The 12,500-nt window shown below is 42.9% G+C and overlaps 1 protein-coding gene across 1 annotated transcript in view; it reads left to right on the forward strand.

The window, feature by feature from the left end:
* Positions 1 to 12,500, forward strand: part of LOC311035102 (dachshund homolog 2-like) — a gene marked incomplete at its 5' end in the record, with an annotated part of 89,227 nt that overhangs the window by 54,965 nt on the left and 21,762 nt on the right. The window contains 2 exons of the mRNA XM_084043183.1: positions 1,244 to 1,351; positions 11,304 to 11,450. Coding sequence (XP_083899309.1) covers positions 1,244 to 1,351; positions 11,304 to 11,450 — 255 coding nt within the window. The remainder of the gene's footprint in view (positions 1 to 1,243; positions 1,352 to 11,303; positions 11,451 to 12,500) is intronic.

Consider the following 12,500-nt stretch of genomic DNA (forward strand, 5'->3'; position numbering starts at 1 on the left):
ATACATGGACATGCCTGTTGTCATCAATATGATATGGAAAAAGTACTCACATGTCTTACTTAAGTAATTGCAGTATCAATACTGCAATGTAGAAATACTCTATTACAGGTTAAAGTCTGGACGCACAGAGATTCCAGGTTTATGGACAGATATAATGTACAACGTCCAAGGAATCGAACCCGGGTCTCCCGTCTGGAAAGCCAACATCTTAACCGCTAGCCTAAAGGGGAATTCCCACTTGGTCGGGGGGACAATTGGTATGATATAGCAGGATGGACTGAGCCTGCTCCCTACTCTCAGACATGCACTGACTATACAATGCAGCCTGACGCCACACTCGGGTCCTTTCTCACTCCCCAGAACCAGGAAGCACTGTCGTAAACAAGAGTCAAACATTTTCCAAATACCTTGCTCTGCAAATTAAATAATAAAGAATAATTCCAAACTTTTAACCCCGTGTAGTGTGACCTTATTCACGTTATACCTTATGGTAAAAATAACACTAACTTACTAAATGTTCGTTGTAGTCTAGTGTGGGGTGCTCCTTCCATTCCGACATCTCACCACTCCGGTAGGTATAGGGTTCGTCAACGTCGGAAAGGCGACATGTCGGAAAGGAGAAATGCACCCGTCTAGTGTGTGCACCATAGATATAGAAACCTAGATACCTCATTGGCCTCTGCAGTTCATAGTAGCGACTGGTATCTCAATACAAGGCTCTTCCGCAGGGCTGTTTGACTACTGATCAGTCACATCGCGTTAACTACTGGCCAATCACAGCGCGTCTAACTGACTATTTGCTGCGCGGCTGCCTCTTAAGAAAAGAGACGCCCCACCTGCCTCTGATTGGCCTACCGAACGCCCCCTTCTGTGACGCACACGGAAGTTTCCAGCTTGCCCAAGCCTTATATGGGATAGCCCTGCGGAACAAGGAAGCGCGCCCGAGATACGAACGCTTCAGAGCCGAAGGAGGCGTCTACCTTTATATGTCTATGGTGTGCACCCACCAAACTTTCCTAGCATGCTACTGGCTATTGTGTGTATGGTGTATTGTGTAGTGTTGGTGAGGTGATGTAGTGTCAGCGGCCACAGTCATCAATCTGTCACATGTTACTCAAACACATTGAGAAATGATATGTCAATATCTGACTGTGTGTGTGTGTGTGTGTGTGTGTGTGTGTGTGTGTGTGTGTGTGTGTGTGTGTGTGTGTGTGTGTGTGGGTGTGTGCACGTGCGCGCGCAGGTCTCACAGCAGCAGCCATGGCAGAGCTGCAGAAACTGCAGAAGATGAAGATGATGATGAGTCTTCAGAACGGCAACGAGTCTGACGAAGACATGCACTCTAATACAGGTACGCACGCACGCACACACACACACACACACACACACACACACACACACACACACACACACACACACACACACACACACACACACACACACACGTGTCGATTTACCCCCCCCCCCCCCCCCCCCACCCAGGGGTTAAGCCCAATTTAATCAAAATACATCCAAATAGGGTACAAATAGAAGTTTTTCATTTGAACCCTCTTACAGTTACTGTGTAATGTGAAATCACCACGTCAACACTGAAACTCAACACCAAATATCCCACATGCTCTCTCAATTCAATTCAATTCAATTCAATTCAATTCAATTCAATTCAATTCAATTCAATTCAAAGTGGCATTATTGGCACGAGAGAACATACGTTTACATTGCCAAAGCAAAAGTGGAACAAAACAAACAAAACAATGTATTACAATTAAATGGGAGTAAAGCGATGTGTAAACAGTGCTGTGTTACATTGAAACTTAGAGAAAACTATCTTACACACAGTGATGTAAAGTAACTAAGTACATTTACTGAAGTACTGTACCTGAGTACAATTTTGAGGTATTTTTACTTTCAATTGTCAATACTTTTACTTTTACTCCACTACATCTCAGAGGCAAATATTGTACTTTTACTCCACTACAATTATTTGAAAACTTTAGTTACTAGTTACTTTGTAGATTTGTATTATTATTACAAAACATACATTAACCACTTCAGCCCTATATACATTTCGGGCCATTAGAAAATAGCCGATCTACAAGCTCACAATTGGGTCGTGATGCGACGCATTGTGTGCTTGTAGATCTGCTATTTTCTACTTTTGGTTTTCTACTTTTGGTACTTAAAGTACATTTTGATACCAATACTTTTGTACTTTTACTCAAGTGAATTTTGAATTCCGGACTTTCACTTGTAACCGAGTATTTCTACATTGTAGTATTGATACTTTTACTTAACGTGTGAGTACGTTTTCCACCACTGCATACACAAACCATAAGAATTGTGCACGTACTGTCAGAAATAGTTATACATCCACATAGGAAAGGTTAGCTTGGGATAAACCTTTTAAATAAATGACAGCAGTATCTCTCTCTCTCTCTCTCTCTCTCTCTCTCTCTCTCTCTCTCTCTCTCGTCCTAAATATCCCCATTCTCCTACGGTATATAGGTTCCTTTTTGTTTTCTTCATTATTATTATGAATCTGTTGCCTTTCTTTCCGTCTCTCTCTCTCTCTTCTCCTCTCTCCGTCCCCACACTAGTTTGTTTTTCCTTCCATTGTCTCCCAGTCGTTTTTCCCAGCTCTGCCCAGAGTGTCTGTTACACCGAGAGAAACAAACAACAACAGAGGGGGAAAAAAAGAAAGAAATATCAACTGAATGAAATGAAAGAAGAGGAAAGACAAGAGAGGTGAAAAGGAGGGGGGCAGCGAGGGAGTGAATAAAGGAGAGGGGGGGGGTTGAGAATAGAAATGAGAGGGAAAAGGAGTGAGACAAAAGAGAGAGAGAGAGAGAGAGAAATGGTAACTCTATCAGGGCATTTATGAGGTCAGCGGGAGAAAAGAGTTTCAGAAGAAAGGAGAGAATCAAAGTAAATTAGAGAAACTCTAGCCTGTTGCCGAGAGAAGAAAGGATATCTCTCTCTCTTTCTGTTTCTTCTCTTTTTAGGTCTCTCTCTCTCTCTTTGTAAATATAGAATATAGATGATAAATGTGACTTCGTCACTGAGAATGCAATGAGAAAGAAGAGAGAGAGAGAGAGAGAGAGAGAGAGAGAGAGAGAGAGAGAGGACAAAGAATGAAACGAGAATGGGAGAACGGAGAGAGAGAGAGAGAAGTGGTAACTCTATCACGCCATCAGTCAGGTCAGTTGAATAAAAGAGATGTTTGAGGGGAAAAAAACACAGTTGAATGTAAGAAAGACTGAGAGAGAAAAAACAGAAAGAAGACACTGTTGACTTTTTTTGTTTTCTCGGTCGGTAATTCAACAGGGGAACAAACGCGTGCTGTAGGACAAGTGTGACGCACACACACACACGCACACGCACACGCACAAGCACACGCACACGCACACACACACACACACACACACACACACACACACACACACACACACACACACACACACACACACACACACAGCCAATCATATTGTCAGCAAAATTTAAAGTAGTTCAGTCGCTCTGTGGGTTTTTATAAATAACTAGAGGTTCGGGCCGCTGCTCGGCCCTCACATCTAGTAGCCTGCAATATAGGCTATATACTATTATTACAATTATTGTGGTCAGGCTACATATTTAATGACAAACGCGATGCAACAACAGGGGTGTCAGACACACACACGACACACATGCACGCACGCACGCACGCACACACACACGCACACATTTGAAAAAAAATAAAAAATCAGACAAACATAAACTCACAAATACCGAAATAACTGAGATAAGTGAAATAGTAAACATGTGTACATGTATATACAAATAAATACAATATAAAACAAGCAAAGTACTCAGCGATATAGTATAAACATCTACACAAACGAGAATTACAGACAAGTACATACAAGTACAAGGCAAATATAGGACAAATATAGGACAAATATAGGACAAATACAGGACAAATACAGGACAAATACAGGACAAATACAGGACAAATACAGACATACATAAGTGCACAGACAGACACACATCACATACTGTATTGCACACTCATCATAAACACATCACACACACACACACACACACACACACACACACACACACACACACACACACACACACACACACACACACACACACACACACACACACACACACACACACACACACACACACACACACACACACCTCGGGGTCAACCTCATGTATTATCTATGAGGGAGGAGATCAATATGTATCAATCGAACCTTGACTTCACACACCATGCAGAAAAGGACTGTGTGTGTGTATTTGTGCGTGCGTGCGTGCATATGTGCGTGTGTGTGTGCGTGTACGTGTGTCTGTGCACGTGTGTGTGTGTGCGTGCGTGCATACTCACTGTACATCCCTTCCTTTCATTGTATTGAGGTCAGCATTTCGAAGCATGTATTCTGACACGCACACACACACACACACACACACACACACACACACACACACACACACACACACACACGCACACACACACACACACACACACACACACACACACACACACACACACAGTGTTGTTGGGTGAATATGATATTAGCCGGCCTGTCTCCTTTACATAAGGACAGATCTGGTGTCAGTTTGCTGTACATTGTTTCAACAACCATTCAAAACCACAACACCTGCTTTTTCTTTTTTTTCTTTTACTGCTGCACTCATTTCATCTCAGTCTCTCTATCCGCTGCTTGAGACTCTCACTCACATGGAATTGGCGTGAGGACTGCTTTTATGTTGCCATCAACACGTGTGTGTGTGTGTGTGTGTGTGTGTGTGTGTGTGTGTGTGTGTGTGTGTGTGTGTGTGTGTGTGTGTGTGTGTGCTTGTTGTTTTATAGTTAAAAAAAATCACACCCAGTGTGAAGTGGGTGGTGTGGTCACAGTGGTCATCACAGTGATGGAAGTGATTCACTTAAAAAAAACATAAAAGTGTTTTTTTTAAGTCCATACTGCTATTCATAGGGCTGCACATGTGTCATGTGTTTCGCTAGCCAATCACAGTCCTGAATTTGCAAAGTCAGCCAATCACATTACAGCTAGTGGTGATGACACTAGCTGTAATGTGATTGGCTGACTTTGCAAAAGTATAGATTTGCATTGACTTTGGAAGGGTTAGGGTTGTAGACTGCGTTGTAGACTATTGGCCAATCACGGTGCAGGATTGGTCAGTGTCCAAACCTCACTTATAGGGGGCGGTTACACCGCCCCAAAAAGGGTTTTTAGAGATAGGCTTACAATTACGAAAGATTCAGACCTGGCCGCGTGTTTCTCTTGCAAAATCTGGCAACACTGACAGTGAGGGAGAGAGAGATGGCGTGAGGGTGGAGAGAGGTGAATGAGTGAAGGATAGGGATGCAAGAGAGAGAGAGAGAGAGAGAGAAAAAATGATGAAAAGAAAGGAGGAAAAGGGGGTATTGGCTTATCTCCTAGGGGAAATAATTGGTCTGCAATGACCCAAGAGTGTTGTGCTCACAGGGGAGCAGTTAGGGGGGGTTCAGTGGAGCAGTTAGCGGGGTTCAGTGGAGCACTTTGACCGTGTGGACATCAGAAGCTCCTTCAGGCTTCATGTCACTCGGCATACTGAGCCACTGCCACCCCCTGTGAAAGATATGCTGCAGCTGTAATAATGAAAATCTTCATTTTGAATTGAATTTTAGATGACAACAATCTTTTTCTTATATGGGGGTCCTTCCCTGGCACAAAATATTTTCAGGTCGGGGTCCACGGCCAAATGTGTAGCAATAGGCTCTATGCACAGCAGCCATATTGTGAAGACATTCACAGGTGTTGCCAATATACTAATGAAGGCTCTGTTCCATTCTGGTCAAACAGAGTCAGGGTGCTGATATTGTGCATGTTGGCTCACTGGAAACACTCTGCTACACCAGTGGGTCTAAAGTTGGGGTCCAGGGACCCTCATGGGCCTCCAAATGTCCCCTTACGGGTGTGTAACTCTGAGAGTGTACAAATGGAACCAAATGGACCCGTAAGGGTCCATTTGGTTCCATTTGTACACTCTCAAGAGTTATGGGGGTCGTGGAAACCACTGTGCTACACGATGGACAAATGGAACAGAGCCTTCATTAGTATCATTGGTAACACCTGTGAAGGAAGTGATAATATGGCTGCTGTGGATAGAGCCTATTTGGGTGTCGTTGACAGGAAAAAAATAAACACTGCTGTTGTAGAGAATGACAGAGAGAGACAGCCAGGCAGACAGACAGACAGAGAGGTAGCTACACAGTACTATCCTCAGCGTTAGCTGAACTCCATACATACAGAGTTAAATTCAAAGCATCTGCCCTGCGTACAGTACAGTATATGGCATTATTTCCGACGTCCCGGTGGTCCTACTGGCCCCATTACAACTAACTCATAACTAACCCTATCTCTAACCCTAACCTCACACTATCCAAACGTTTGTCGGACTATACTGGGATGTCGGAATAACGGGATGTCGGAATAGGCTCTGTGCACAGCAGCCATATTGGAAAGAAATGGGGCCTCTTCTTACTTCCTTCACAGGTGTTGCCAATGATACTAATGAAGGCTCTGTTCCATTCTGGTCAAACAGAGTCAGGGTGCTGATATTGTTGCATGTTGACTCACTGGAAACACTCTGCTACACCGGTGGGTCTCAAAGTGTGGTCCAGGGACCCTCATGGTTCCAAATGGGGGTTCCAAATGGCCCCTTACTGGTGTGTAACTCTGAGAGTGTACAAATGGAACCAAATGGACCCGTAAGGGTCCATTTGGTTCCATTTGTACACTCTCAGAGTTATGGGGGTCCTTGAAATTAAAACGATTGAGAACCACTGTGGTACACTAAATGGAGCAGAGCCTTCATTAGAATCATTGGTAACACCTGTTTCTAATATGGCTGCTGTGCCTATTGCGAGCGGACCCCGCGTACCGAGCTCTCTGCGGTGTCTGAGGGTTTCACCTACACCAACACATTGTTTAATTCCTACACGTTAGATACATGGAGACTAGCTCCTTCCTACCTCAAGGAATTAGTCTCCCCGCAACCCTCGGCTCGCGACCGCCGCTCTACAAACACCAACCTCCACAAACCCCCCCCATGACCAACCTACGTACCATGGGGGGCGACCGGGCCTTCTGCTGGGCCGACCCCCGACTGTGGAACGCCCTCCCTGCACACCTGAGATCACCACAGTCTGATTCTTTTTAAAGAGGTGGTGCCATGGTTTTGCACTTTTTCTGTTTTTCATGTGTCTATGAGGTTGATGGAACTTCATTAAGCCCCTGGTGGTGGTGTTTTGGTGTTTTATGTCTTCTCTGACTATTTTGAGTTTCTTCCTGGAGGCTGAAACCTTGAGGGTCAAACGTGCCAATAGAAAAACAGCGCTTTAATGACATAGTAAAATTATACCCTCCCCCTCATTATCATAACACAACAGGTGTGGGCATGAGGAGGAGGAGGGACTAGGACAGGTGGGTGGTGCTAAGGTGGTGGAGGAGGTGCTAAGGTGAGAACCAGGTATACTTAATGAACTGGAGGCGTGTCCACATAAAAACATAATTTTAACACTTTCTGTACACTTTTTTGAAAAAAATCTTCCTCCTAGTATAACCATAATACCTGATGATTATGTTTTTTTTGGGGGGGGGCACTGAAAATCACGGCACCCCGTCTTTAACAAAGCATTTTATAAGCTACACTGGTTTTACCTCTATAGGCTTTATGCCCTCATGTTTTTAATGTTTTGTTTCTCTTTCTTCTATCTTTAATAGTGGTGTGGTGGTTTTATGTAAATGCTTATTGTAGCACTTAGAGATTTACCCACATGTAAAGTGTATTATAAATAAAATCCATTATTATTATTATTATTATTATTATTATTACTCATATTGTTACAGGAGAGAGGGTGAGAGAGGATGACACAGAGGATGGAGAGAGCGAGAGACAAAAAGAGGAAGTGTGAACGAGGGAGAGGAAACAAGATGGACGGCGAGAAAACGGGAACGAGTGAGGAGGGGGGGAAAGGGGGGGGGCGGAGAGAAAGAGACAGGCGAGGAACGGAGGGAGAGAGAAAGGACGTGAAGGAGGTAGAGAAGAAGAGCAGGTGTGAGGAAGACAGAGATAGGCTGACTGAAAGATGAAGGGATGAATTGATGGTGGCGGGAGAGGAGAGAGACAGAGAGAGACAGAGAGAGAGACGTAGTAAAGGAAGATGGATGGAATGAGTGGAGCTGGCCAAGGAAGGAGTGACAGTGTGAGAAAAGGAAAGAGAAGCGAGAGAGAGAGAGAGAGAGAGAGAGATAGAACATCTGTCCATCTGTTTACCCTTGCTTTCTTCCCCTGGTGTAAATGGCAGAGGGGACGGAGCCCAGCTGTCTCACACACACACACACACACACACACACACACACACACACACACACACACACACACACACACACACACACACACACACACACACACACACACACACACACACACAGGGACTGGGGAGTTGGTCGGCAGTAATAGAGAGAGACTGCCGCTAATTCAAACTAATGGAGAGAGATGAAGACGGATGAGAGAGAGAGAGAGAGAGAGAGAGAGAGAGAGAGAGAGAGAGAGAGAGAGAGAGAGAGAGAGAGAGAGAGAGAGAGAGAGAGAGAGAGAGAGAGAGAGAGAGAGAGAGAGAGAGAGAGAGAGAGAGAGAGAGAGAGAAACACAACAGCAAGTATTAGATGAAGAGAGCACTTATACTGTACACACGCGGGCGCGCGCACACACGCACGCACACACGCACGCACGCACGCACGCACGCACACACACACACACACACACACACACACACACACACACACACACACACACACACACACACACACACACACACACACACAGACAGAGAGGTGTAGAGAGGCGTACACTAGGGTCAGAATGAGTGAGAGAGAGAGAGGGCAAGAAAGGAAATGAGACACATACCACACGAAGAGAGAGCGAGAGAGACAGCACGAGAGAGAGAGAGAGAGAGAGAGAGAGAGAGAGAGAGAGAGAGAGAGAGAAAGAGCAACACATAAAACAGATGGAGAGAGAGAGAGAGAGAGAGAGGGAGTTAACTCCTAACTTAACTGGATTTATCTCTTGGGTTCAGACAGCAGCTTCTGTTCTTTCACACAACAAACCACTTTCTGTTTTATATTTCATCCATCTGTACCGTTTACCTCCTCTGAGGTCATTTCATTTCTCCATTTGTAACTCTTGAGTGTACAGTAGTATCTATCTATCTCCCACTGAATAAATACCTCCAGGGTTCCATTTATAAACAGAGGTTTGGATTCTTTACTTTTTTATGAATTACTCCTCGATTTGCTTTGACCTTTTTGGTTCAGACCGTCCGGCTGTGCACTCACCCAGCAGTGGTGTAAAGTAACTAAGTACATTTATTCAAGTACCGTACTGAAGTACCATGTAGTTCCAATTTTCTATATTTTTACTTTTACTCCACTACATCTCAGAGGCAAATATTATACTTTTACTCCACTACAACAATACTACATTAGTTACTAGTTACCTTGTAGATTTTATATTATTATTACGAAACATACATTAACCACTTCAGCCCTATACATTTCGGCCATTTGAAAATAGCAGATCTACAATGTATGTATTTTGTATTTTGTTGTTTTCTTGTGCCATGTCAAATGTGTGTACTGTTATATGTTGCATACATGGCTGTTTTTGGGTCGCAAGACAAATTTCAGTGCAAACTGACAATAAAGTATTATCGTATCGTATCGTATCGTATCGTAGCGTATTGTATCGTATCGTATTGTATTGTATCGTATCGTATCGTATTGTATTGTATCGTATCGTATCGTACAAGCTCACAAAGCGACGCATTGTGAGCTTGTAGATCTGCTATTTTTAAAACATTTGTAAACTTTGCATAATGAGTACTTTCTACTTTTGGTACTTTAGGTTTTTGATACCAATACTTTGGTACTTTTACTACATTGCAGTATCGATACTTTTAACTTAAGTAAAAAATGTGAGCGCTTTCTCCACCACTGTCACCCAGCGCTACTTCTTCACACATCTCCGAAAATAGCCGATCAATAGCTCATAACATGTCATATCGCAATGCGTTGTGAGCTTTTAGATCTGCTGATTTTAACTTTTGGAATCATTCCGAAAGTGAAAGTGGTTAAGTGTCTCTGTGGGTTTTATTAATATCGGCAAAATAGCAGATCTACAAGCTCACAGTGTGTCACTTAGTGCCGCACTGCGAGCTTGTACGTCTGTTTTTTTTGGAACATTTTTGAAAGAATATCGGAAATGTCTGGAACATATTGAATCATTTAGATTTTTTTTAACATAAATCTTCTCTTCTGGGATAGGGGTGGGACGATATGGGTATCTCACGATACGATATCTGTGGCAATATTAGGCCCTCGATAACAATAATATCACGATATTCGATATATTGCGATATCACGATATATTGCATGAAATTTCACCAACGATATATCACGATAGTCCTTGTATTCAATTCATAAACACATAAAATAGCACCAAACAGTTCAAAATCATCATTACACAAATACAGAGTCGGAAAAACAAAGTTTTTCCGACCATGTGCCACATGGAGAAATTAACCCATTAAGACCTGGGACGCATCTGTGTCATTTTTAGATTTGAGCTAAAAAGCATTTACACTTTGGCTATTCAAAAATAGCAGATATACAAGCTCATAGCGAGCTTGTAGATCTGCTATTTTTGAAAAATCAAGAAAATGTGTGCAAATCTTTGAATATATCATTTTAAAGCGAACATTTGTAACTCAAATCTTTGCTTCTGGGGGTCCCTGGAACAAAATATTTTGATGGGGGTCCACGGCCAAATACATATACATGTTGGGGTCCTTGACACTAACAATTTTGAAAACCACTGACATAGCAACATACGTTTTTTTCCCAAAAAACTGTTGAGAAGACATTTGTAGAGTCTCTACAACGTTTTTTTTTTAATATAATTTTTTTTCGGCAGTATATCGATTATTTATCGCGGGAGAAAGTATCTTGATATATCGATACATCGTCCCACCCCTATTCTGGGGGTCTCTCGCACAAAACATTTTCAGATGGGCGTCCGCGGGCCAAATACGTTTGAGAACTACTGCTGTAAAGTTACAGTTATGGACTTTTTTTTTGGCGCAATATCTGCAGTATGACCTTTGACCTTAACAACTCCTTAAACAAATGTTCATTCTGAGCCCCAGACACACTGGTGATCCAACCCCTCTCTGTCTCTCTGCCTCTACCCAGGAGGGAGCGAGTGCTCCTGGGACAAGGAGCGGCTCACCAGCCCCCCCCCTCACGCCGGAGGAGGTGCCATGGGAGGCGGGAGGGGGCCGTCCATAGGCGCTGTCAATCAACAGCAGCTGCAGCAGCAGCAGCAGCTATTGGCTAACAGTGAGTGACGCACACTGACAGATACACACTATTAACACATTACCTGCCAAGATATTAAACACAGTTTTTTATCCCCTTGCCAGCATAATTACCTCAATCCGATGATCTTTGAAACGCCGTGGAAGCGACATTGTGTACCAAAAAAACAAGAAAAATAGTCCCCGTGGGTTAGTGGAGGGATCTGTGTATTCAGAGGAACAACAGCCGTCCAACCGCGATCCGCCATTTTAGGCTATGGCCCGCTGAAAACAGGTGGTTTTCAATGCAAAAAAAAGAAACTGAGTTGCAGCTGTTTTCCTGAAAATCCCATCGTTGGGATTAATGGATGTGACGTTTTTTTGCGATGACGTCACATCCACATACTACTTCTCTGAGTGACGATCGATCATTCCAAAGCTGTGTTAGGGTGCCCCTTGTGGAATTTTCAAAAAAAAAAAACGGCTTAGATTGACCTAACAAGATATGTTTTTTCTACACAATGATTGAATGTCTGACAAATTCAGTTTCAAAGTTTTGACAAGGATTCACACTTTCTCAGCGCAAAATACTTACTCGGGAAAAAAGTATTTACTGTATACTTTAATTCTAGGAGTGTGCCGATATGATTTCACGCTACAATACACGATATTGGGCTCACGATATCTATACGATATATGGCACTTTTTTATTATGAAAATATATGGGGGGGAAAAATAGCTTATGAAAATATATGGGGGTGGGAAGCAAATGCAAACAAATACTTCTGTTTTTGCATTAGGCCTATTATTATTGCAAAAAAAAACGATACATATCGTCACGAAAATGTATCGCGATATATTGCGGGACGATATATCGGCACACCCCTATTTAATTCATATATTTAGTTCATATTTGACCCAACAAATGAACAACGGTGGATTTGCTCCATCAACGTTTAATTAATCATCAAATCATGGATAAATATTTAAAAACATACTACTGATTTGGGCGTCAATTTGAACAGTTCTTTCCTCAGTTAAAGAAGTCATCACCAACTCTCTGACCACGCTCCCTGTGTCAATCTGAAACATT

The sequence above is a fragment of the Gymnoscopelus microlampas genome, assembly GCF_963454915.1.
Source record: "Gymnoscopelus microlampas genome assembly, chromosome: 19".
Lineage (NCBI taxonomy): Eukaryota > Metazoa > Chordata > Actinopteri > Myctophiformes > Myctophidae > Gymnoscopelus > Gymnoscopelus microlampas.